This window comes from Myiozetetes cayanensis, unplaced genomic scaffold, assembly GCF_022539395.1.
Source record: "Myiozetetes cayanensis isolate MyiCay16 unplaced genomic scaffold, myiCay2020 scf22, whole genome shotgun sequence".
Lineage (NCBI taxonomy): Eukaryota > Metazoa > Chordata > Aves > Passeriformes > Tyrannidae > Myiozetetes > Myiozetetes cayanensis.
Window position 1 is genome coordinate 6116367 of NW_026087434.1, and position 25625 is coordinate 6141991.

Consider the following 25625-nt stretch of genomic DNA (forward strand, 5'->3'; position numbering starts at 1 on the left):
CGCTGAGCGCGGGCGGCGAGACGGGGCGGCCACAGCTCCGCCCGCTCCCCCCGCCATGAGCAGCGGCGCGGGCCCCGCCGCCCCCCGGCTGTGCCGCCTGGAGCGCGGCCCGGACGGCTACGGCTTCCACCTGCACGGCGAGAAGGGCAAGCCCGGCCAGTTCATCCGGCTGGTGGAAGCGGGCTCGCCGGCCGAGCGCTCGGGGCTGCGGGCCGGGGACCGGCTGCTGGAGGTGGATGGCGAGAACGTGGAGCGGGAGAGCCATCAGCAGGTGGTGGAGCGGATCCGCGCCGCCGCGGGCGCCGTCAGCCTCCTCGTCGTGGACTCGACGGCCGACGAGCAGCTGTCGAAGCGGGGCGGGGCGGGTGCCGAGCCCCCGGTGGGCGGCGGGCAGGCGGACCCCGTGCCGGTGCCGGTGCCGGTGCCGGCGGAGCCCACGGCGCGGGAGCCCAACGGCGGCGGACAGCGGGTAAACGGGCGGCCGGGGGGGCTGGGACTCGGAAAAGTTTCCGGGAAAGCGGGTGCTGTCCGAGAAGGGGAGGTCGGACCTCCCGGGACCGACCCCGGTCGTCACCTTTTAGCCCTGGAGCGAGCGCATCTTGCCTCGGCCTCCCGCGGGCGCTGTGTCTGGTTTCGGTCTCGATTCTTTCTTTCTCTCTTTTGCTTTGCTTTAAACACGGCTTCCCAGGAGCCCCGGGCCCTACCGCGCCCGGCTGCTTTGCCTTTTTTATTTTAAATTAATTTTTTTTTTTGCTTGATGCTCTTCTCTCCCAGCCGTGCTGGTGACGGGCGGGGGCAGGCAGGCACACCGGGCTGGTTGGACCCATAACCGAGCAGCCTGTTGTGTCTTGGAGCCTTTCGGCCCGTCCTGATGCTGCAGGGCCGGTAAAACGGGGTGAGGAAAGCAACAGGGCAAGCTTTGATGTGTAGGTGAGCCCAGGGCTTAGCTGAGGGTGGCTGGCACTAACCGACCCCAAAATACAACGAAAAAGCTGTGGCAGAGTGTGTTTTGTAGGCTGTTTTTGTGACTGCAGGTTTGGTGGTAGTCACTCCTGCCCTGAGCATATTCGGTCTCTGCTGTGGAGTGGAGATAGTGGAGCCCTTCCCGGACTGTAGGACTCATCCTGATAGGCAGACCCCATGTACAGATACTCAGGAATGTTGGCCTTCAGTGTGTGTGGGAGTTAACAGTTGCACAAACAAAGTGATGTAGAAAGGTGAGGAATTGAGAAATAGCTGACCTTTCCTGCCCCGAGTTGTTCCTAAGAAACGATCTGGGCAGCAGGAGATAATGCTGCTTTTTGTTTACCCAGCAAAGACGTGTTTGTTGTGACAACAGAGATGTGGATGGTCTTCCTGGGAGGCAGCCTCCTGGTGTCCCCAGCGTGGGGAACCTTTCTGGGGAGATCTTGTGACCCATTCCCGGAGAGATTGGTGCAAAGGAGCCTTCTCGGTGTAGACACTGAGCCCCAGGCTTGGTGCCTCGCTGAGCTGTTGTCATAAAGGGCTTTTTGCTTAGGACCAGGTGGTTTTGAGTTGTGTGTCTGGCTGGTCTTCAGCCTTGTGCCAGCTGCCTGTTGCCCCTGGTCGGGCTGATCCACTGCAGGCATGGCTCTCATCCCTGCCTGGCTAAAGCTCTGCTCCAGCACCACCTTGATCTGCTTGTTCAGGTGGGAACAGCCAGGCTCTGCCCCTGTGCTGCTCCTCTTGCTCACTGTCCCTTGTGTCATCCCATGTCCCCCTGGCCTGGCCCTGTGCCGGGCTGTGGTGCTGCCCCACGCAGGGGCAGCGTGCCTGTTCTCCTGCGTGTCACAGTGCCAGCGCTGCCTCGGGGCCAGCGAGACCGTCTGTGCTCTGCTTTCCACTCCCAGGCTGGGAAAGATAAAAAGGATGTAGTTAGTGCAGCTCGAGTGAGCCCCCTGCCAGGCTTGGGGGCCTGAGGATGTGGGGAACAGAGCTCTGACGTGTTATGGGGGGCTACATGCTCACTGGAGATGCTCACAGGCTTGGGGAGCGGGCTCGGGGCACAGCCCGTGCACAGTTAGTCCCGGCGGTTTCTCTGTTCACAAGAGCAGGAAGCGGGCGACGTGGGGTGACAGGGGGTGACATTACCGCAAGGCCCCAGGACGGTTTCTCAACAGGTATCAGCAGGAAATCTTGCGGCTGGGGGCAGGGCCCAGTGGAAAAGGCAAGTGGGTTTGGAGACATCTCGCCGGCCAGGCACCCACCAGGCAGGGTGGGAAGATGCCGGGCGGGATGGGAGCCAAGCCGGAACAGGCAGAAAGGGATTTCTCTCCGGCAGGCCGGGAACACACTGTCGTGCCTGTTCTCCGGACACTGGCGGGCAGCCGGTGCTGGCCGCCCCATCCCCCTGCAGCCCCATCCCAGCGCCCTGGGTGTGTGGGATTCCTTGGGATTGCTAGGGAAGCAGGAGATTTGCACGTGTCAGAGTCCTGTTTGTTTTGTTGGGCTGGACTTGCCTTTATTTGCTTAGCGAGCCTGGAGACACTTGAGAGCTGTGAGAGCTGCCTGTGGCGAGTGACCGTTTAACGTCTCCCACTTTCCAGCAGAATCCATCCTCTCTCCAAACCCTGCTGGATCTTGCATGACTGGGACCCCTCTGAGCTAGGGGGTTCATTCCCCTGCCCCAGCTCCAAGTGCTGGGCGTGGGCTGAGGAGATTTTGAGAGGCTCATCGTGGGCTCCCTTTTCATTCCTTTAAAACCTTAGGCGTGCAAATCCCCCTGATGCTGGGATGGAGGTTTTGAGCCTCCCTGGGGAGCTGATCCATGCACCCCTGTCTGTGGTGCTGAGCCAGCACCAGTAATAGTTTTACACCCCTGAGGCCAACCCCGCTTCCTGAGGCCCTGTGCTGTGTGTGTGTCCCCAGCGAGAGCTGTTACAGTTCACCCCCCCCTCCTTGTGTTTCCGGAGGCTTCAACTACTCGGGAGCATCTTGAGAAAGTTTCATGCAAACCACATGGTGTTCACAGGGCAGCACAAGGTGTTGCCAGCCCAGCACCCTGGCGTGGGCTGGGGCTGCTTGTACCAGGGCAGGGTGTTTCCTACCAGCCCCGGGCCTCCTTCTTGCAGATTTAGTGCTAAATTAGAGCCCTCTCTGCCAACAAGGCTCATCCCTCCTTGTAAAATCTGGGTGAGCCTCCCAGGGCTGGGTTTTGGGGCATAACGGGGAGCGTTTCCCCCCTCGTTGGGAGCACTGCACTGGGAGGTAGCTGATGTTTAATTAGGAAATGAATTAAATTTCCTCTCAAGGCAGCTGCATGAAAAGCAGCTCCAGTCAAACAGGACGTGACAGGGATGCTGCGAGGAGGCTGCTTTGCATCCCCTTTGTATGAAGCCCGAATGTGTGCGCCAGATTTCGGGACCTGTGTGAATTTGCTGGCCCTGGCGTCCTCGAGCTGTCGTGTTTCTCTTTGAGTAATTGGGAATGCTGCTGCCGACGATGGGCTTGATGCTGCTTATAGGGCTGTGGGGAATTTCCTGGGGCTCGAGGCTTCAAAAGCTGTCCTGAAATTGCTGTTGCAGGGCTGGGAGGTGGGGAGCGGGTCCTGATACCTGTTCAGTTGGGGTTCCCGTGATCCTGGGATTGCTGGTCCTGCTGGTGCTGCGGAGGGATGGTCCAGCAGCTCCTGGAGGGAGAAAGATATGCCCCAAATCCTGTTTCAGGATAGGAATAGGAATGCATTGTTACAAAGCTCCCCATCTCAAGCGGTTATCTCTGTGGACAGACGTCCCTCTGCCACCCCTGGGTGTAGAGGAGAGGGGTGGCACGGGATGCCCGTGCAGGGGGCTGAGTCCAACTTCCCCCCGCCTCCCTCCCACTGGAGGTTGTAATTGCTCCTAAGGAGGCTCTGCCGGCTAATCCGTGTCCCAGCGCGGCGGGAGGGCTCCTGGCCTTGGAGGAGAGGATGCAGCAGCTTAGAGAAATTAGAGGCATTTCCGCTGTCCTGCTGCCCAGCTCCATAGCTACGGGGCTTCCCTACATCCCGGGTGTTGACCCCAAACCCTCTCTCCTCGGGTTGCTCAGCCCGAGGGGGACTTTGGGGCTGGAAGGATGACCTACCACAGGGCGCTCGACCCGTGGATGGGCAGGATACGGCTGCTGGAGGATCGGATGCATTTGTTTTCCTCTCCGGGAGGCAGAATGGTGGCTGCCCACGGGGTTTCTGCTGGCACTGGGGATTTGGGGAGGGCACAGGCAGCCTGGCACGCTGGGCTGGAGGAGCTGCCAGCCGCTGGTGGGGGGATGCTGGGAGGCCGGGTCACAGCCTGGCCGGGCTGCCCTCACACTGAGTGCTCCTGCCTTGGCCAGCTGCCTTTGAGGGATCAGTGCCTCCCTCTGCCGTGACCTGTCCCCTTGTCCTGAGGCATCTGTCCACCCTGCAGGGCTTCCCACTCCCTCCCAACCCCCCAAAATTCATGGCAGCAGTGCCTCAGGGAGCCCAGGCTGCCAGGGCTTTGTTGGTATGGGTGGGAGCGAAGTCCTCCCTTCTCCTCCTCTCCCGGGAGCGCTGCCAGCACCGCTTGCCGGGTGCTCCCTCCGTCTTTGTCCCGAGCTATCGGCGTGGAGCAACCCCACAGTGCTGCCAAGGGCACCGGGAGCGTGGGTGCTCCGGAGCCTGACCCCCTGCTCGAGGTCAGGCCAGGGCAGGGCCCTGGGGAGGTGCTGCCTTCCTCCAGGCTCCACCAGGCTCCTGCCTTTTGTCCTTATTTTGGGTATTGTCTGTCCCCGTCCTTGCTTGGAATTGCTGCCTGGGTGGAGGATGCTGTCGCACCCTGTGAACCTGCTGCCACCCAGGGAAGGGGGGACCGAAGGGCGGCCGGGGCGAAGTCGAGGGTCACAATCCTCCACCCAGCTGGGGAATCCACAGCTGGGCTGTTGCCCTGGGCATTGTCTGTGGAGCTGAGCCTGCATGCCAGCACTGAGGCGTCCCGGGATCACCTTCACTCCTGGCAGACGCGCTGGGTGCTGCCTGCACCGCCCTTCCGGGGGCATTGGCAAGTGGTGCTGGGGTGGTAGCCGGCCTTGACCATGGAAGAGGGCGTTGTGCAAGACGATGAGGCTTTATCAGGGCTTTATCACAGCATTTGGCTCAGCAATTGCGAATGTGTCACCCCAGCACGTGTGGAACTCTGTGCCACTTCAGTGCTCTCAGATATGGGGTGTCAGCACTCCAGGACCCAGGTTTTCCTGGCTGGGGGCAGAGGGAATTTCATGGCAAGGAAGCAGGTGTGCTATGCAGGTCACAAAGAGCAGCACGGTGCAGGTGTGGGAGGGGAAATTCCTGCTGTGCCTCTTTCCAGTGATGCTACGGGTACCAAAGGAGAATAAATTATCTCAGAAGAAAGATTAAACACAAAACCTCTTGGTGAGGAATTTTCCAGCAGTTTGAGCAAAGCTTGTCCGCTGGGAGGGCCCAACCAAAGCCCAGGGGCTGGTGGTCAAGGCGGGATCGAACCATTTGATCTGTAAATGTGTGGAAGTGGTGTTGGGCGCTGGGGTTGGAGCAGTTCTGACAGTGCCACATGCAGGTGGCTGGTCTGTGTCGCCTGGTTCCTCTGATGCTTCCCAGGCATCCCACTCCCCACTGGGTGAGGAAAGGCAGTTCCTGTGTGCCAGGCTCCTGGGGGTGCTTCTGCTGCTGCTCACAGGGTGAGGAGCTTAAAGGGCTCTCTGTGGATGGGGTACATGTGGCTGCCCCTGCGGGGTTCCCCGGCGCCAGGTGCTGGTGGATCCGCAGGTCAAGGAGAAACCAGGTGCAGATGAGCTGGGTGTTGCCTCCTGGAGAGCTGAACATCCCATGTCGTGCCGCCCTGGCGGAGCTGGTTTCTGTTTTGCAATCCTGGAGGGGTCACGCCGGGGCATGGAGACACCTCGGCATCGTGGCTGCTCCAGCTGGATCCCAGCTGCCTGTCCAAGCCCTGTGTGCCCCTTCCCTGCCGGCAGTGGCTCTAGGGTGCTCTGGGGTGGGGGATCCCACCGGTCTCATGGATGGGTTTGCCGTGGAGAGAGGCTGCAGCTGGCAAGGGGGTGATGGAACAGACCTGCTCTGGTGGTTGAGACCTCTCTGGTAGCCAAAGCTTCCCGAGTGGGATGGGGTGGGGTGGGGGTGCTTCCCAGTAACCTGGGCTGTGTTTCCTCCTCCACCTTCGTGGCGGTTGCAATCCTGACCGCAAAAGGAAGAGCGTGGTCTGGGGACACACACATAATAACATGTTTCTTCAACGTTTCGCTGCAATTAGTGTGCCCTGCACCTAATTAATTAATTAGTGCCTGGGATCACGGGGTGTTTGGCATGCTGCTTCGCAGCTCAAGGTGTCAGTGGCTGCAGGTGGCCACTCGAGGATGGTATCCCAGGGAGATGTCCGGGGGTCCTGGTGCTTTCCCTGGGTGTTGAGGGAGGTCTGAGAGCAGTTTACCCACAGGCTGTCCCCGTTGCAGGAGGAGCTGCGACCTCGGCTGTGCCACATGAAGAAGGGCCCTGATGGCTACGGCTTCAACCTGCACAGTGACAAGAGCCGCCCGGGGCAGTACGTGCGCGCCGTCGACCCCAACTCGCCGGCCGAGGCGGCAGGGCTGGCCCCCCAGGACCGCATCATCGAGGTATGCTGGGGTGAGCAGGGGTCTGGGGAGGTCTTCCTGAAAAATCCTTGGTGCTCCCTCGCATCCCGGGGGCCGGGAGGCAGCTGCCCTTTGCCGGGAAGGTGTGTGGTGTCCCTGGCGCTGGTGGTGACTCACAGTGCAGACACCCAACCTGCACCAGCCTGCCGGTCCCCACCCAGGGGTGCAGCACCGTGGAGGGCTGGGGCTGAGCACTAATTAGCTGGCTGTGGGTTAATTAGCAGTAGCACTGTCCTTGGGATGCCCCTGGGGTGTGGCAGGCTGGGGACAAGGTGCATAGTGGCCCCAAGTTCTGCAGCCAGGCATGACCAGGGTGGGGATGGGGACAGGGTTTGTGCCAGATGGGATGATGACCCATGAGGGCAAGGACCAACCGAGCCCCAACCCCGCTGCTCACCAGGGCGTGGGGCTGCTGCCTCTTTTGGGTTGAAGTTCTGGGGTCTCTGGGGGCCATGAGGGCTCTGTCTCTGACCGTGCTACTCATCTCCTGTGCCGGCCCCGGGTCTGTGCCCTGCCGAGCGCTCCCTGCCAACTTTGCCCGTTCGATCCCGTGCTAATCACTCAGAGGAAAATCTGCTTTTAATGAGGTTTTCCTGCCTGCACCACTAATCCCTGCGAGGCTGTGAATGCCTGCAGGGGTGTGGGCTGGCTGTGCTGGGGTTGTGACTGGTACCAAGGCGGTACCCGGCCCCTCTGCGGAGCTCCCAAGGGATGGATGTGCCCTGGCTCCAGGGGTGATGTGGTGCCTTTCCTGCAGGTGAATGGTGTGTGCATGGAGGGCAAGCAGCACAGTGACGTGGTGGCAGCCATCAAGGCAAGTGGTGATGAGACCAGGCTGCTGGTGGTGGATGTCCTCACGGATGAGTTCTTCAAGAAGTGCAAGGTGGTGCCCTCGGAGCAGCACCTGACAGGTGGGCTGGGGGCTGTGCTGTGGGTATGGGGGTTTGTGTCATCTTTGTCAGCTTTGTGTCACCTTGGCACCAAACCTGGGTTGCTGGGGTGCTCCCTGAGCCCTGGGAGGTGGAGGTTTATCACCCTGGGGCCAAGCAGAGTCACGTGGCTTTGGTGTCTCCCTGCATGTCTGGGGGCCCCGTGCTGGGGTGGTGGGGCTGACATGGGCGGGTTTATGGCCCTGGGTTGCACTTTGTCAGGGTTTATGGCTTGGGGAGTGAAGAGGCATCAGCTGCCCTTTGATCTGCTCCATGGCTGTCACAGTGGTCCCCAGGAGGATGGGGAGGGGTTCTCACTGGGCTCCACACCACTGCTGCCATCGTGGGGGATGTGCCTGGCAGCATCTCCCTGTGATGTGGAGTTGGCTGCAGGGGCTGGTTAGAAAACTCAGGACCTGGCCAGGCCCTGGGCAGTGTTGTGTGAGCACTGGCCATGTGCAGCCTTTGCTTGCCCCACACTGGTGAGAGGACAAAGCAAACACATCCTCATTTGGTGCCCATGTCCTTGTCCCACAGGTCCCTTGCCAGAACCAGTTGCCAATGGCGATATAGAGAAGGTAAGAGCCTCGTCTTGCTTCTAACCCCATCCAGGCAGGGACCCTCCTGTTCAGGTGTCCCCATGGGTAGATGATGCCACCAGGGACTGCAGTGCTCCCAGGCTGCACAAGAGCTGGTGCCACTGGGAAGGGGACTGGGAACTGGTGTCCCCCAGGAAGGGGATTGCTTGCGGAGATGGCTGCAATGCCTGTGCCTCCTCTCTTTTTGCCTCCCGATGCTCCAGGGCTAGGAGCCCTTGTGGTGCTGCAGGGAAGTAGCATCCAGCCCTGCAGCCACCCTCCTCCTCCTGCTCCTGCTAAAGCCAGGGCAGTCAGGCTGGGGTTTAATCCTTCCCCGCCCCAGATGGGCAGTGCTGGAGGTATTTACGTGCCTGGAGCTTGCAGGGGATTATGTGTGGGGAAGGACAGATTTTGTGGACCCCTGGGTGGGACTTGCAACTCCAGGGGCTGTTCTCAAGCCGCAGAGGCTGAACCTCTCATTCCTTCCCTGTTTCCCCCAGGAAAACAACGGAGAGACACAGTCCAACTCGGTGTCTGAGAGCCCCTCCAGTCCTGCACCTCTGGCCGTGTCCCCCAACTCCAGCGAGACCCACAGCGAGGTAGGGCTGGGAATGCCGGGGGGAGGCAGTGGCTGGGAGGTGAGATCTGGGATGAGCCCCCACTGTGGGGCTGTTCTGAGGGGGGACATGGTGGGGCTGACACAGCCTCTCGTTTTTCCCTGCCAACCCCACACGCAGGAAGGTGACAAGCGCCACTCAGCATCCGGCTCCCTCCTGGACCTCGACATCCCGCTGGCCGTGGCCAAGGAGCGGGCACACCAGAAGCGCACCAGCAAGAGGGCACCCCAGATGGACTGGAGCAAGAAAAACGAACTGTTCAGCAACCTGTGAAGGTCCCTGGGGCGGGGTGAGGGTCTGCTGGGCCCCCCCAAGCCTTGCACCCACCTCTCCTGCACCCCCCTTCTCCCTGCCACGGGCTCCTGGTGGGGACGTGGGGCTGCTCCCCACCACCCTGACCTGAGTGCTGGGGCTCGGTGGCCAGTGAGTGTCCCTGCAGAGGGATGTTGGGGCTAGAGAGAGACAGGGGTGCTGGGCGGGCCCCCTTCCAAGAGCCCATGCCCAGCGTGCTCCTCCAGCCTTGCCTTGAAGCCCTGCACACCCTGGTAGGCACAAGCAGGGATGTGGGAGGGATCAAGGATTTGGGGTGGCCTGATGCCCAATTCTGATCCCTGCTATTCCCTGGTTCTTCCCCCACCCCCAAACCCTATCTCCATTTGAGCCACCCCCCAAATTTCCCTTTAACTGCAAAACCTGAGGCTTTTAGTAACTCTTGCCAAACCCCACCTGCCCAACCACTGACCACAGCCAGGGTGTTTGACCCCTGCCTGGCAAGCTCCGTCCACAATGACCCTGTCCCTTTGCCTCTTCTGCTGCAAGGAGGGACACGGGTGCCCAGCACAGTGAGGAGACACCAGCACCCACCCTGCCCCTGGGGCAATTTTGGGAGAGGAGAGGGTGTCCGGAGCCAGCACAGCAAGCAATAATAGTCTCCTTTACTCCTGCACACTCCTGGAGACAGAGCCGATCAGGGTTTGATTCTGACACTGTGTAATTTAAAGGCTTCTCATAGACTTTTTCTTTTTTTTTTCCAATCACACCTTTTGGGGTTTTTTTAAGTGTATTTTGTGGAAATTCTTCCTGTGGATGTTTTGTTTCCGTGTGCTCCAATCAGGTGTTGTCGTACTGTTGAGCTCAAGAGAAATTCTGTTTACTGGAATAAACCTTCCTGACTTCACATGTCTGTTTTAAGGCTAAATCCTTCCAGAGCCCGAGGGGGGTGCAGGAGCTTGCTGTGCCCAGGGGCTGGGGAAAGAGGCAGGTAATGTGGGGGACACTGGGCCTGGTTTGGGTGCCCCTCAGCACCTGGTGGGGCCAGGATGGGGGGTCGGGGAGGCACTGGCTGGTCCCAGTGGGGGTTAATGCCTCGGGGTGATTAAAGGGCTCTAATCCCCTGGCGAGTGTAGGGGGTGAGGGCAGTGATGCAAAGCTCTAATCCAGGTCTGTCAACCAGGCTGGAGGGCAGCAGCTCTGCTGGGGGCAGCTCCAATCTGCCCCCAGCCCCCCTGGGGGTTTTTAGGGTGAGCCTGGGTTGCATCTGGGTTGGGAAGGAAAGCAGGGGGGATCATTTGGGAAAGGGTTGCTTGTCTCTCTAAATGGATGGATCTAGCCCTGGGTGGCTCAGCAGGGCCAGGCTGGTGGCACTGTGGCTGCACTGGGCACAGGGCAGGGCTGGGGCCGGCCCCTCCCCATTTCCTCCTCTTCTGCACACTTGTTTTGTGCTCCAAACTTCCAGACAAGCTCCTCTACCCGAGCTGTTGAGTGGTCACAAAGGTCTGCACCTCAAATGACAACCAAGTGACAAAGTGTCACCGCATTTCCAGGGAATGTGCAGGCTGTCACTTCACCCTGGAAGCTGGGGGAGACTATTCCAACAAGCCTCATTCTCCAAAGGTGTCCTCTGAACATAAGTGAGCCCCTGTCTCCTCTTTTTCCTACTCTCACCCCTTGGAGAGCAAGCAGGACATCCCAGCCTGGCTGGGGCCTCCCCTGCAGGGCAGGACTGGGGGCATCCAGTGGGTCCCAGGAGCATCTTTTGCCTCCTGGCCTGGTCGGAGCAGCCGGGGACTGGTTCCCTGTGGGAACACTGGTTGAGCCTCGCTGGGACCGCCCCAGCCTGGGGGAGGGCTGAGCTCCAGGACAGACCCAACTTTGTTTTGGGTTGCCAGGCAAAGGCTTTTCCCAGCCCCTGTGGAGGCGGGAGAGTGCTGGCGTTGCCGGGGGACCGGGGATGCCAAGCTGGGCACTCACTGGCTCCGGAGCAACCGGCTGGGCATGGGGAGCTGTGACAGGATATCACTGCCCCTTTTCCCTGGCACCAGAGGTTAAGTTATTTTTCCCACCTAGGTCGGTTTTTAAGCGGAGCAAATCCCAGCTCAGCTCCATCCCTCCTCCCAGTTTGGCCTGGCTCCTGTGGCACGGGGATGAAACACTCCACGGAAGGAGCACAGAGCCAGCAGTTTGCCCAGCAGGTTCTGCAAATCTTGTTCTGGAGGACAGAATCCATTCCTGCCTGCAGCAGGTGACAAACAGCAGGAGGATTAGTAGCCCTTGTCATGGTAAATCCCAGCGGGAAGTAGAGCTGCTCTTCACTTTATTACCACACAAAGCTTTCCCTACAACTAAATCCACGCTAAACACTTGTTGTTTAAAATACCATGATACACTGTTCCCACGCTTGGCTTTAATATTAGTCACAGGAATCATGTATTTAAATTAACTAAAATTGGAAAACTAAAACCCCCCAGGCCCTAAAAATAAAAGGCACAGCAACACTAAAAATTCCACAGACTGCCAATATCCAATATAAACATCCCTGGGCAAATCTAAAAGTTACTATCTGATCCTGCATCATTGGAACAGATAATTTCTGGTCTAGATTAGCCATTACGGCTGCTATTACAGTGGGAAAACACACAGGAGTGAGTTATCCTCCTTACCTTCTGCCCTCTCCTCTTAGCAAGCCTCCCTGCTGTGGAGAGCATGTGTGGGACAGGAGAGGTCAGGCTGAGTAACTGCACAGGTAAGTCTGTGCAGTGAGAGTCAGGCAATTGCCTCTTCTTCATCCACAGATCTCGGATCTACTGCTGCTTAGGCTGGTTAACTCCCACCTAAATATAACTGCCCCTCAGTCATAGATATTTTTCCCCCCAATCATCTTGGTGGAGCAGCAAACAAGAGACTCCAGGCTCAACAGAGCAAGTCCAGAGCTGCTGGAAGAAGGGAGGTGTCTCCTTTCAGTGTGTTCTCTTCCTCCTTGTTCCCATCAAAGCAGCCAGGGAAAATGAAGTGCTATATCCCTTCAGTGCTGGCCTGAGGTTTCCAGATCTGGAGCACGACCCTGAAGCTCCAGGAGGTTTGTCTCAGCAGTCTCCTGCAGCTCCCAGCCCCTCCCTTGCACAGCTGTCATGGTGGGGCTCAGCTCTAGTCTTGATCAGCCAATATCAACAATTTTCATCACATTAACTTGCCCTTTGGCTGTGCTCACCCACGCCAGGGCCTCTCCCTGCCAGGACCCAGCAGTGCCCCCCTGCAACGCACCAGACCCTGGAAGATTGGGTTCAGAGAGTCTCTGTTGTCTGTTACAAACCCTAACCACACTCTGAGCAGCCAAAGCAAGCAGCTGAGCCCCACACTGTGCTCAGGAACCTCAGAGCCTTGCCATTTTTTTTTTTTATTCAGAGTAAACAAACTGAGCTGCCAGCGCATGACACCACGTCTGCCGAACTGATGAGCCCTGCTCCGAGGGCAGCAGGAGAAGTTACTGCTTGTACAGAAATTGGTGGCACCAGGAAACAACTGCTGGTGATTTTAGGCTCTGCTGGAACAGCATGTGAAGGTTACAGTCATTCCTAGCCAAACCTGCGAATTAGCGGCTGCTCTCCAGGTCCAAACTTCAGGCAGTAATCCTGGCTGGTGCAGCAAAGTGCAAAGTTGACAAGATGACAAAGTAACTGAAAATAAGTGAAAACAAGTCAAGTGCAGTGTTGACTCAGCAGTGTCCTCCACACCCAGACCTTGCAACAGTGTCCAGCTCCTCCCTGGAAACCCAGCCCGTGTCTGGATGTGTCTGTCAGGTCTCCAGCACCCCAACTGGCCGCTTCAGCTCGGTGTAGCTCTTCTCCTCCACGTGGTTTGTCTGTTCCAGGAGCCATCGCCTCTCCTGGTCACTGACATCCAGCTTCAGCGTCACCTCCTGGAAAACGCTGTTCACAGCAACCTGCATCACACAGAGGGAAAGCAGCTCAGTCCCAGTCACGGGGGAAACATGTTCTCTGGGTAGAAGATGGGCTGTTACTGCACCTCCTTAAAGTGAAGCTTTTTGAACATGCAGATACTGGCTTCATTTTCCTGACCAATCTTAGCCTCAAATTTGGTGATCCCCAGGCTTCTCACTCCTGCAAAAAGAAATCAGAGAGAGAAGCATTTCTATTACCTGCTCAGCTGCCACATCTATAAAAGCACAGGACTCCAATCTTGGGGCAGATGCATCCCTCGTTACCCAGTCTGAATCACTGGGATTATGTCCTTCGGGATCACAGGCTGTTCCCGTGCACCGAGCCAGCCTTACCATAGGCCATCATCAGCAGAGTTGCCTCCTTGCCAAACCCTCTGCCTCGGTAGCAGGGCTCTGAAAGAGACAGTCACGGAGTCAGCATCCACTTCTGGGAAACAAATCAGCCACACCAGACACTTTTCAGAAGAGACTGTGACCTGGACCAACAAAGGTCGCATCGGGGCTGAACAGCCACGGTAAAGCACGAGAATAAAAAGCTGCTGTATGTAACATCTGTCTGCAGCTGCCTTTAGCCATGGAAACAAAGCTATGAAGCAGAACTTGACCTGCAATCATAATTTCAACCTCTCCCAGGGTGGGATCCTCGGCGTTGGTGAGGAAGAGGTTCACGTCCCCCACCATGCAGGACTCCTCCTCCGCCTGCCCCGGCCACCGCGCCGCGTCCAGCACGATGAAGGTGCACTCTGGGGAAGACAAGAAAGAGGCAGCATGCTCAGGGCATGCTGAGAATGATCCCCAGATTACTGAAGAATGAACCTAAAGGCAGGTAATAGTCAGAGGAATAAGTTTCCACACGTTAACAGCAAGGAAGAGCTAATAATTGGGTTTCCCACGCCAAGTGTGCCTGCTCCCAACCATAGAAGTGTAAGAAATATTTGGAAAAACCCAAATGAGGGTGACAAAGACACCAAGACTAGAAACAGCATGTTTAAGGAGCATGAAAACGTCCATCCCAAGTCTGAGGTCTCCCTGCCTTGTCTCACTCAGCAGCAAGTTTGGGCAAAGAATTGTTTGGTGCACAAAAGGCTGAGACCCAGTGATTCATCTGGTTCACATTATTACTGCTTTGAGAAGGCTTTTAATGCTTTGAGTAAGACAAATGCTCCAGATCGGGGTCTTTGCCAGCTTCAGTATTTTCCAGCTCACTGTATTTCTACCAGGTTTTTATGGGCAGTGATTTGTTACCTGTAGGAGAGTCAGGGAACCAATTCAGTTGCTTCAACCAGATGATTATAAAAATCACTGGATTTCTCAAGGAAAAACACAACCTGCTTCCGCTTTTTCATAATGATCAGACCTGGGGAGTGCTGGCAGGATCAGCACATAATGCTGTGGGAAGTAATCCACTGTAACCTTTAAAAAACTGCAGAAAAAGGACACCAACAGCCCTGGACATTCTGTAGTTCCCTGACATGTTTTAATTATAACAGAAAGCCAGTTCAAAGCTGCTGTTGTAGAGGGTCTCACATCCCCTCTGGTTTGCGGGAGACTCCCAGCTCACTGTGGGTCCTTCCCAGGGTGGAAAGGACCTCCCCACCACTTCCACCCTCCCGTAGGGAACATTTCAGGTGCTCACTGTCGGTGTCCTCCCTCCAGCTGCGCTGCATCTCGTACTCCTGCTCCAGGCTGAGGGGCTCCGAGGCCGTCAGGCGCTGCAGCTCCTCCGACTGCATCCACTCGTGGTACCTGGCGAGGGACCCAGAGCCACGTCAGCGCCCCAGCTGCAGCACTGCGGCTGGATCCCCACCGGCCACGCGAGGATCAGGGCATGAACCAGCTCTGGAAACATCAGCCCGGCCTTTGTGGCGGCTTCAAAGCGTCCACAACCTTCTCTCCCCTTTCTAGCACAGCAATCAGAGCCCTCTGTGGAAATTCAGTGTTTGTCTGAAGTTTGGTGGCTTCGCCTGAACGGTGCCCGATGCAAACTGGGTGTTTTTGAGAGCACGGGGTTCTGGAGCATTTCATCCCGGGTGAGATGATCCGGCAGCTCCTGCACACCGAGAAAATCACTGGCTCTTTTGAGGCTGCAGCTGTTCAGGCCAGCACTTCACAACCCTACACACTAACGTATCAAACATCCACACATTGATGTTTTGGGGTTTTTTTTTGCTCTTACACTGTCAGTAGTGAAAGAACAGGAGAACCGCTGGTGTTCACTCACTCACAGGCAGGTATTTCCCCTTTCCACGGGTATACCCGGTGGCACAGATGAAGTTCTCCCTTCCAGGAGACCCGGCACGGGCATGGAGGGCACGCTCCCCGCCTTCCCGGCAGTGATTCCCAGGGGGAAGAGGCCCTCTCTGACCACCACACTCGCTTCAGAGAGAGAAGTGAAATCAGACCGAGCAGGACACGAGCCACGTACCGGGGCACGTGTGCGGCCGTGTAGGGCACCAACGCCACCTTCCTCCCTCGCAGCACCGTGTCCTGGTTAATCTTCATGGCGCCGGCGCCCCGCCCCGCTCTGCGGCGAGGCCGAGGGACGGAGCAGCGCTGCCGGAGCCCTGTGGGGAGCGCAGGTCACGCCGATCCCCCCACACCGGGGAGCCCGAGGGGACCCCGGGCCGGGGACGCTCCGGGACCGCCGCCCGCGGGTCACGTGCACCTCCCGCTCCGCCCCCCGCGCATGCGCGGGGCCAACACAGAACTGTGTTACGTCATCGCCACGCCCCATCACACCCAACTCGGGCTCCGCCCCCTTCTGGCCCCGCCTCTGCCCTGCCCTTCCCCGCCCCTCCCCACGGCCCAATGGTTATCGTAGTCTTTATCCCGGCCCCGCCCCCATCCCATTCTGGCCCCGCCTCTGCCCTGTCCAGCCCCGCCCCTTTCCATCCCAACCGCGCCCCTTTTAGACCACCCCCAAACAAGCCCCGCCCCGTCACCGCCACAACCCCGCCCTTTTCTGGCCGCGCCCCCGCTCGGCCCCGCCCCCTTCCCCTCCAGCCAATCGCCGCCCGACACTTTCCTCTCCGCCCCGCCCTCCGCCCGCCAGCCTGTCACGTGCGCGGAAGGTTCCGCGCGTGCGCCGTCGGTGCTCCCCGCGCGGCGGGGGCGTGGCCGCCGGCACGAGCCGCTGCCGGTGAGGGAGCGGGGGGAGAGGGGGCCGGAGGGGGCTGAGGGGACTGAGGGGACTGAGGGGACAGACTTTGCGGACAGACTTTGCGGACAGACTTTGCGGACAGACTGTGCGGACAGACTGTGCGGGCCGGGGCTGGAGGGCTGCCCTGCCGGCGCCGAGGGGCCTGGGGTGGAGGGTCCCGTGCGGGGCGGGGGTGCAGCGGGCGGCGGGAGGAGGCCGCGGGGTGTGGGGGCTCTGTGGGGCGCGGGGGTTCCCCCGGGCAGGGCGGGGTGGGCGAGCGGCGTTCCGGCTGTAGGGCAGGGCCGGGGGGCTCTGGAGGCCTCGGGGGGCCCTGCGGTCAGTCCCCGGGCTGGGTGAGGGCCGTGCCCGGGCTGTCTGTCAGCACGCCCCTGCTCTTCCTGCTCGCTCTCTGGCTGCCAAGCTCGGCTGCTGCGTTTTGAGCCCAGCTCTGTCATAAAAGATGATGTTTGGCCTCTGCTCCTGAGGCTGGTCCAGTTATGACCACGCTGAGCTGTGCTGCCAGAGTGGTTTCTGTCATCCAGCGTGTGTGTGCCAGCTTACAACTCTTTGTTTGTGTTTTTTTTAGTGGTGCTCTTACCTTTTGAAGCTCGTGCTGATGATTTGTCCCAGTTTGTGTGGCTGAGTAGGAGCACATGTAGAAGTATGAAGCCCTTAAACAATTCTACTGTGGCTAACTGCTGACACTGAAACCTTTCAGGAGGCTTTGGTTCTCCCCTCCACCTTTTTTTATATCAGAGTTTATTTTCAATAAAATAAAGGAGCAATGTCTGCCTAAAGTATAGATCTAAAAGTGCTAAAAACTGCTTAATGTCCCACACCAGCTCTTCCATCCTTTTATCCACTTTCCTTATATTTCATTAATGTTTTCATCAACCCAAATTGTCCCGTGAACCAGCGTAAGCTGGGAGAACTGAGACACTGAAACTATTCCACTTTCTTCTCTTTCCCCAAATACTTCTGCTTTGGAAACCTTGGCACGTGAAAAACATCTTGGCGTGTCTTTAATAGGTGCGGTGTTTTAATTTGTCTACTCATTTCTGCTCTTGATTTATGAGGAGAGACTGTAGGCTGGTTTTTGATTTACAGCAGGCACGTGCTTGAAAAGACTAGTAGCTGCATGAGCAGCAGCAGTGTGAGCTCATCCCCAAGGCAGTCATTCTTCCTCTTGAGGTTTTAGTGTATGGAAGAGCCCCTCTGGCTGTTTGGGGAAGGTGAAGTTTGGTCATCACGTGCTGTGAAAGGGCAGGGCCTTTTGGTTGCTTTTAAACTGGCTTAACAGGTATGAAAACTCCTCGCAGAGTGTTGGGCCGAGTGGTGCTGGTAAGAGGGGTCTGTCCAAAGGGCAAGGTCCTGCTGAGGTCTGCTAAAGTGCCAGAAGACTGATGTACAAAAGCTGACTGGTGAGTTCCTCCTCTTTCCAGCAAAAAATAACACAGTTTTCTCATGTTTCCCCAGGTTAAAGGGAAGAGAAGTTGAAAACACCCTCCTGGCTGTGCTCTGGGCCTCCCCTCCATCTCCAGCATGGCAGGAGGCATCACTGACACTGGAGAGCTTTACTCTCCCTATGTGAGTTCTGCTGCTTGTGGGTTTGCTCACAAGTTGGTTTTTTTCTTTCAAAATACTCTTCCCTCAGCATTGTGTTTTCAGTTCCCACTTCCCCATGGGCTCAGGAGATGGTGGAGGTCAAAGGGTAGTTAAAAATGCTTAGTGTTTGTAGTTACTGGGGTTTTTTTATATCAGAGACTACTAAAGTATAGATTAAAAAGTGCTTAATGTCCCACACCAGCTCTTCCATCCTTTTTACCCACTTTTCTTATATTTCATTACTGTTTTTCTCAAACCACAGTGTCACGTGAAGCAGCATAAATGGGGGGAACTGTGACGTTGAAACTATGCCACTTTCTTCTCTTTTGTTACTTTATATAAGCTTTCCCCTGAATTTCTCAAAGTTTACTTAATTGTAGCTGTTGCAGTAATTTGTTTTAAACCACTTCACTTAAAATTAGCAGTCAGGATGTTTCTTTCCCATAATGTGGTGGCTGGTGCAACTCCAGAGCCAATTACTGCTTTCCTATATTACTGGAAATACTGGTTTTCATAGCCACAAGTCTTCATAAAACGTCAGCTTTTAAAAACAGAGCTTTGCAAACATGTTTTCATTATTTTTATTTTTTCTAAAGTGAACTCACTAGATGCAGAAATCTGTATCTATGAAATCTGTGTGTTGGCTTTTAAACGCTTTAAAATTTTCATCCCTGTGTTAAGGATTGAATTTAGGAGAAAGGGATATTAGGTTGCAGAAATAGGACACAGCTGAGAAAATGGAGAACTGAGACAGTAACTGGGACGTCTGGACCCTTAAGGATTAGTGTCACCTGCTCTTATGTTGTTAAGTTGGTGTTGCATGAATTTCGTGGAGTAATCTCAAAGGCTGTGACTCTCTTTCCCTGAAGATGTCTGACCAGACTGAACTCATGGGCATCATCCTTGTCTCTGTCTGCTTGACCAAAGTTAAGGAAAATCATCATTCTGGGAGGTTCAGCACAAGATGAACTTGCTGTGCTTATGCCAGTGAAGTGCTTGCAGGGTCTCTGGGGAATTATTCTCCCAATGTTAATTGTTCCACACCCACAAAAGTGTGCTCAGACACACTTCTTTACTGGCTCTCCTCTGGAGAGATTCTGACCTATATTAAAATAAAAATCCCAAAGCACAACAACTTTATGGCAATTTTTGATCTTGAATTCAGCTAAATGCATAGCCTGGGGGTCCTGTCCAAGTGCAGGGTTCTCTTTTGTCCCTGTGCAGTAAAAAAGCTCGTTGCCAGAGAAGATAAAATCCTTTCCCTTCAGGAAGTAAAATCCCTTCTTCAGAAGGTGCTCAGCTGCTTACTGGTAAAATGTCAAGTAGGCTTTGAATTAGAATTCTTTCTGGATATTTCCTTCTTGACTAAGAATAAAGAAGAACAAGCACTTCTGAAAGGTAACTCAGGTGCACAGTCATAACTGCTTGGGTTCAGGTCGGAAGAACAAGGAGAGACCTCTACCCACAGCATAGACCTTCTGGTAGAAGGCAGTGATTTGAAAACAAATAAATAAAAGGCTCATGTGCTTTCTAACTTTAAAAGTTAAAATAGAAAAATTATTTTAAAATAATTAGGAAAAGAGGGAGGGATATCTCTTCTTTTTTTTTCTTTTCCAGGAACTGTGCTGACACTCACTCTGCTCCCTTTGGTTATCAGTCCCCTCCTCTAGTTATTTCTTGCTCCCACCCTGCCCGCTCAAGGATTGCCCTCTCTGTGTGAGTCAGTGCATAAGTGAGGTGTTTTGGGTGATTCCTGGCACACTCTGATGCTGGATCCTGTGGCTGGTTGCAGGTTGGCCTGGTTTACATGTTCAACCTCATCGTGGGGACGGGAGCCCTCACAATGCCGAAGGCCTTTGCGACAGCGGGGTGGCTCGTCAGCCTCATCCTGCTCATGTTCCTGGGGTTTATGAGGTAGGACATGAGTGTGTGTCTGTGGGGGACTGGAGGGGGTTGAGCTGGGTGGGGCTGTGAGGACAGTGTTGACTTTTGCTGCTTTCCTGTGCTCTGCTTCCTTGAGGCTTGGTCTCTGCAGTGGTCTTGCCCTGATTTGAAGGGAAGCATTTCCTGACTGTAGTATGCACCACATGTGCAGTATGGTGCTACATCCCATTTCCTGACTGATGGGCAAGACTTTTCCTCCAGTGCAGAGTCTGCTAGGACCTTTCTCCCAGTTTCCTTTTTTTTGTCCTCACTGTGTATACGTTCCATGCTTGCCTCTGTCGTGGATCGGTTCCCCAGCCGCCACCCAGGTCACAGGTGACATGGGGTAGTGCTTCTGCTTTGTGACTTGCAGATGTGATGCAGGTGTGGAAGCTCTCTCTGGGCTTCTGGCAATGCTCTCACAGCTGCAAGGGTGTCAGGAAAACAAATTCCTGCATAGCCAGGCCTGTCTTATCCCCTCCAGACCTTCACTACTTGAGACCTTGGAGCTGCTCTCCTGATTTTCCCAGTGGCTCACTATGAGCTCCTGCCCAGGTGCCTCCAAGCTGGAGCAGCAGATGGAGCTGAAGGCTGTGGATACAGCGCTGGTGTCTGAGGAGCTATTGATAGAATTGCCATCTTCTGATGGGCTGTGAATCTCTTGTTGCTTGGTTTTAAAATAAAAACAAGAATTTAAAAAATAAAACCAAAATCCCCTCCTGCCTTTTGTAAGAATGGAATTTTGAAGTTCCAGCCTTGTCAATAACCAGCTGTCTCAGCCTGAACGTGCCTTTAGTTTTGAGGCAGAGCCTTTGGGATCTGTTAGGTGCTGCTAAACAGAGGATCTGTATGGTCATTACTGGCTGTAGTAATGCTTTTAGTGCCTCACCTCCTAGCTGGATGCTGTAAACTGTGGGAATACCAGTAACTGGGAGCTTTGGAAGCAATTCCTTTTAGCTACATTAGTATAAAAGCATAAATTCAAAGTACGAAGCTCAGCACCAGCAGAAAATCCTTCAAGGTCAGCAGAAGAACACAAAGCTCCAAACCTTTGTACCAGAACTGCACTGGATTAAACTGAAAAGGTGCAGCTCAAAGGAGTACATGCCTTGGGAGCTGCATTGCTCTGTGGCTTTTGTTCTGGTGCTTGTGACTTCCTCGTGCCCGCTGGGCACCTTCAGTGCAGGAAAAGTCTGGGCAGAAATTGCCACACAGACCTCAGCACTTCCTTTTACTCTTGCAAAACTAATCTCTCATTTGAGCTCAATAAGTGAGTCCGGCTCCTAAAACAGTGAGAAACCACTTTAAAGCCTTAAATAAAATTGATTTGAGGATTTTTTTGAAATTTATTAATATCATAGGACTGTTTTTAGCTGAGATAATGATATTCCTTCCATCAGCGACTCTCACTGTCTCCCTGAACAGCTTTTTCCCCTGGCCTCCAGCAACGTGTATTTGCATGCATGTGTGATCTCTCCTTCTTCTATTGCTGCTTTGCTTCTGATGCCATTTGTAAGATTATTTAAGAGACTGTAGTACCTTTGCCACAGGCCCTAATAGATGAGTTTCAGAATAATACTGTGCTCATCCTAGGCTGTAAAAAGAGGAAGGAAACTTGCTTTCTAGCAAAGGGCAAAGTCCTCTTGCTGCCTTCAACGCACAGAAACACCAGGAAGGTGCCTTCCAAATATCTGAAGTGTCTTTTTTATATCTGAAGTGTCTTTTTTATATCTAAAGGCGTGTTATACTTTATTGCATTTTGTGGTCTGCTTGAACACCTGAATCTCAAGAGCAGAAGGGAGCAATAAAACAAGATGAAACACTACCAAAACAGTGTGTGGGGAGCTGGCAAAAGGGTTGGTTTTGTTTGGTTTTTTCGCTCCTACAAACAGATGGGAATAATTCTCCATCTCTCTTCAGTGACAGTTCTTGACTGTTATTGATGATATCAATTGAATTCCTCTCTCTGTAGCTATATGACTACGACCTTTGTGGTGGAAGCCATGGCTGCTGCAAATGCCCAGCTGAGATGGAAGAGAATGGAAAAACGCAAGGTTTGTGTGGGGTTTAATTTTACGTTTTCTCGTGTTCTTCTATCCTGTAGGATTTGCCTGGGATTCCTCTGCATCTTTGCCGTGCCTCGTTACTAACTCTAAAGAAATAAATTTCTACTGTACTTAACTTTGCCATATAAAATATGGCTGTTAGTTCCCTGTGGGGTTGCTCATTAAAGACAGGATTTTCTGCTCCTGCTTTGAAAAATCTCTTGTGCTGTTCACATTTCTTACTGATCGTGCTCTCCTTGCCCAGAAGCGCTGCTCAGTGAATGTGGAGAGGTGGCAGCCAATATATTGGTGCTATTTGGAGTGTGCTGAGGACTATAAATCCTTGCTGATCTCAGGTCATTTAACTGGGACAGGCTGGAATGTCCTTGCTGTTACTTGGGCTGTATCCCAGGGAGTGGACAGTTCTGAATTATGCCCTTGCTGTAAAGCTTACTTGTGGCTTTTCTGGATCAGAGGGAGGTGTAATTGTTTGCGCTGATTTAGACCCCTGTGTTAGTGGGATGGAGTTAGGAGCTAGACCTGCCTGCTCTAACTAGCTGACACTATATGTTTAGATTTTTTCCTACCAGTTCTGCAGCGCTGCAGCTCTGCCAGAAGTTTCTCACTTCCTTGTACCACGCATCACTACAGGAGCTGGGCACTGTTGCTGTGTGTGTGACCTCAGGCTGGGACAGCAGAGCCTGTCACTCACTTCAGCCTGCTCTGCCAGTGCCCTCTTCTGCCCTCCACAGCATCCCAAGGGCTCCCTGGGGTTACCTTTGCTTTCATGTCCTACCCTCCTTGTTAGGGACTTTTCTTTTAAGTGTCTGGAAGTGACTGTGACACTGGTGGGGCCAAAGCCTTTACCGTGGGTAGCACATATCTCAGCAGTGGTCTGGTCTTTTCCTCCAGGAGGATGATGAGGATGAAGATTCTTCCTCTGGAGTATCTGACAGTGATGTTCTCCTCCCAGATGGCTACGAGCGAGCGGAGACACGGCCTATCCTGTCAGTTCGTGAGTACCCAGTTCATGCCTTCGCTGCTCCAAGACCTCTGCTCTGCAGACAGTGTCCCAGAGAATTCCACAAGTGTGGACTCCTCTGTCCATTTCACCCTTAATTCCATGTGCTCACATCCCAAAGTCCTTAGCATTTGCAAGATAAGACTCATTGAGAATTCAGTTTACCTCCTGCAGTCTGATAAAGATCTTCTCCTTCTAGGTCACTAAGATGAGAACATCTTCTTTTCTAAACATTTTTAAACTAGCTTCGGTAGAGTAACTGGACCAGTGACTCTGCAGCTGTGGAGTCGTACAAACTGTCCTTCAGACTGCTGCTAGAGCTTCCCAAGTGTCCAGGTAGTTTGGCCTCTGGGTTTACTGGAGGGATTGGTTGAAACACTTCTTTTTTTCATCGTGCAGAGAGACGTGGCTCACCCAATATCTTTGAAATCACTGAGAGGGTGGAAATGGGCCAAATGGCTTCCATGTTCTTCAATAAAGGTACGTGATGCATATTTTCAAAAGGCCCTTCAGGTCCTCCAGGACACTGTGTATGGCTGTTGCTTAAGTTTGCAAGGTTTTTTCAGTGTGGATTTGCATCCTGAGTTTGTGATAATTGCAGCCAAAATTGTCGTTCTTTCTCTCTGTGGACTGTGTTCATCCTCCTGTGTGATGTTTCTACGAAGTATTTATGGGCCAGGTGGGCCAGAACCTGCTGTGGTGGGCACAGAACCAGCAAAACACTGCAGGTTATGGGCCCAGTTTCTTGAGACAGGCAAGTGTGAATCAGTGCCTTTTCTGACTGCCCTTCACCTGCCTCTGAACTGCATCTGTCCTCTGTGATCTCCACTGTTTAAAGCAGTAAAGCCCAGCTGCAGTGTTTGGCAGTTCCATCTTGGTTGTAGCATTTAAGAATAGGACATTCAGGCTTCCCTGAGCCCTGCATCAGTTTGAAGAAGAGAGACTTCTCATGGGAGCTTCTGGGAATTGCCTGTGCCTGGGGAATCATCAAGAGAGCTGCTGGGACATGAACTGCTGAAAGGGTCCCTGCTGAGCATATGACAGGTAGCTGGCTTGTGTTTCTGTTTTTAAATGCCTCTTGTATGCCAGGGAACAAACTTGTAACCGTATTGCAATACATCCCTGGCCACTGCTGCGTGGAACAGAGATGCAAACCACAATGGTAGGGATTCTGAAACCTTAAAACAGTGCAGTGAAATGCTGTGCAGAGCCAGAACATCATCAGACACCGTGGCTGTGCAGTTTTGAACCTGTCAGGCCCCATTTATTGTGGAAAATGATGTTTTCCCTTGTTCACTGGCCACCTTGCAAAGAGGTGACGGGCTGGTTTTTTCCACTATGTTACATCAGCATTGTGCCAGCATAAGGCTGTTGCCTCTGAAGGACAGCTGGGCTTAAGGAGTGAAGATTCTATGAACTATTATTTCTGATTTTAAAGTCTAATTGGAAAAAAAACTTTTTAATTTTCATGCATGCCTCTTCTAGGCTTTTGTAGATTTAAATCACACAGGACTATCAGAATAATCCACCTTGGATCAGGCTGCCACATTTCTAGTCAGGGAAGAGAAGTGTGGCAGAAACGTCTTGTTCCTGGTCTCGCCTGTAGCACTGAGTTGCTCTGACCTCAGAGGAGTTCTTCCTTGTTTGCTTTGCTATCTATAAAACACTGTGAACACCTCCCTGTCTCTCGATATTCCTCTCAGGAGTAATATTTGGAAGTGCTTTGAGGGCAATCACCATGTAATGGGGTTTAGCAGTGTTGGTTGCTGAGGACTCAGCTGTGGAGGGCTGGGGGGGTTCACAGGAGACAGAGTGTCTTCATAATCAAGTTTCAGGAGGCCCCTTCTTTGCACATTCCTCAAAGAGGAGCTGAAAAGGATGTCCCCAAACCAGGCAGGTGTTGGACAAGTGCTTTCTGGACCTCTCTGGTGCTCGGACACTAGAGGGTGCTGGGAATACATGTCCTCTCTCCGCCGGCACCGATGTAGCTTCTGAGCAAAGTGAAATAAACTGCTTAGTACTCTTAAATCTTAATCCCTCTTCTTAATGTTGCTTTAGCCACAGTTATCTGATTTCTGTGTTAGGGATCCTCCCCAGGGTCTACTGAGCCCGTCGCAAGGGGATGAATCTGTCTGCAGGAAGGCCACTGGAACAGCTGCAGACCATGGCCTGACTTAACTTGTGACTTCCAGATGGGAAGAGTCTGGGGCAGCTGTAACTCATTTGCTGCTTTCCCTTCCTCTGAGCTCAGCAGTGAGGCTTCATCCCTGTCGCTGAGTCCTGGTTCAGAGACACCCTCTGGCCTGGGAGCGGCTGCAGAGACAGAGCAGTGAAGTACCTCCCTCTGCAGATCGGTGCTGGGGTCCTCCCTCCCGATGGCTGCACAGAAGGGCCTTCAGTAAGGGCTCAGTGACCAGTGTCTGCTGCCTTGTGCTGAGAAACTGGGCCACACTGGGGAATTCCCAGCTCCAAACACCAACCCCTGTGGTTTCACAGCTCACAAATGTCTGGGTGGGTGTTTACTCACGATATACGAAGCGTGGATCCGAACCCAGGGTGTCTGAGGGCTTTACAGCCTTCAGAAGGAAGGCTGGTGAAAGCTGTGTGATAGACCTCAAAGCCTCTGATTTCTAGTGAGTTCTCTGCTCCTTTCCCTTGACTGATTTTTATTTTCAGCAATCTGACAGGAGTTGAATCCGCAGTCCTAGGAGGTAAGCTGGGGATAAATCTCAATTTCAGACTGTCTGTTTTCTTAAAGGGAGCTGACTTAGGTTTAGGCTGTGAAGAGCCTGTGTGCTCTTTCGAAAGAGCTGGTTCTGAAGAACTGCTCTGTTTCTTGTTTTAATTTTTTTTTTATTTTTTAATGTGCAATGTTGGGTGCTTTCTTCT

General features: G+C 54.2%; 3 protein-coding genes across 3 annotated transcripts in view; 2 read left to right on the top strand and 1 right to left on the bottom strand.

The window, feature by feature from the left end:
• On the top strand, positions 1 to 9943 carry NHERF1 (NHERF family PDZ scaffold protein 1). The gene is made up of 6 exons (XM_050319427.1): positions 1 to 469; positions 6463 to 6624; positions 7400 to 7553; positions 8109 to 8149; positions 8650 to 8748; positions 8887 to 9943. The coding sequence occupies exons 1-6, from the start codon at positions 56 to 58 to the stop codon at positions 9037 to 9039; spliced, it is 1023 nt and encodes a 340-aa protein (XP_050175384.1). The 5' UTR covers positions 1 to 55; the 3' UTR covers positions 9040 to 9943.
• A 1410-nt stretch (positions 9944 to 11353) lies between these two features.
• NAT9 (N-acetyltransferase 9 (putative)) lies at positions 11354 to 15646 on the bottom strand. The gene is made up of 6 exons (XM_050319508.1): positions 15429 to 15646; positions 14640 to 14749; positions 13609 to 13746; positions 13337 to 13396; positions 13069 to 13163; positions 11354 to 12985 (listed from the first exon to the last, which is right to left on the bottom strand). Exons 1-6 carry the CDS (start codon positions 15503 to 15505, stop codon positions 12839 to 12841), a joined length of 627 nt encoding a protein of 208 aa, XP_050175465.1. The 5' UTR covers positions 15506 to 15646; the 3' UTR covers positions 11354 to 12838.
• A 977-nt stretch (positions 15647 to 16623) lies between these two features.
• The window catches only part of TMEM104 (transmembrane protein 104), a 43745-nt gene continuing 34743 nt past the window's right edge, over positions 16624 to 25625 (top strand). The window contains 6 exon segments of the mRNA XM_050319101.1: positions 16624 to 16803; positions 17619 to 17729; positions 19540 to 19661; positions 21643 to 21724; positions 22628 to 22730; positions 23136 to 23216. Of these exon segments, the coding sequence (XP_050175058.1) occupies positions 17685 to 17729; positions 19540 to 19661; positions 21643 to 21724; positions 22628 to 22730; positions 23136 to 23216 (433 nt within the window). The 5' untranslated portion in view covers positions 16624 to 16803; positions 17619 to 17684.

Bases quoted from the DNA above. Each gene is read 5' to 3' on its own strand.
- NHERF1 (XM_050319427.1), top strand. From the start codon at position 56: ATGAGCAGCGGCGCGGGCCCCGCCGCCCCCCGGCTGTGCCGCCTGGAG. The intron at 470-6,462 runs GTAAACGGGCGG...TCCCCGTTGCAG, and splicing joins CCAACGGCGGCGGACAGCGG to GAGGAGCTGCGACCTCGGCT. The intron at 8,150-8,649 runs GTAAGAGCCTCG...TGTTTCCCCCAG, and splicing joins CCAATGGCGATATAGAGAAG to GAAAACAACGGAGAGACACA.
- NAT9 (XM_050319508.1), bottom strand. From the start codon at position 15,505: ATGAAGATTAACCAGGACACGGTGCTGCGAGGGAGGAAGGTGGCGTTG. The intron at 14,750-15,428 runs GTACGTGGCTCG...GTCCCTCGCCAG, and splicing joins ACGGCCGCACACGTGCCCCG to GTACCACGAGTGGATGCAGT. The intron at 12,986-13,068 runs GTGCAGTAACAG...TGTGTGATGCAG, and splicing joins AAAAGCTTCACTTTAAGGAG to GTTGCTGTGAACAGCGTTTT.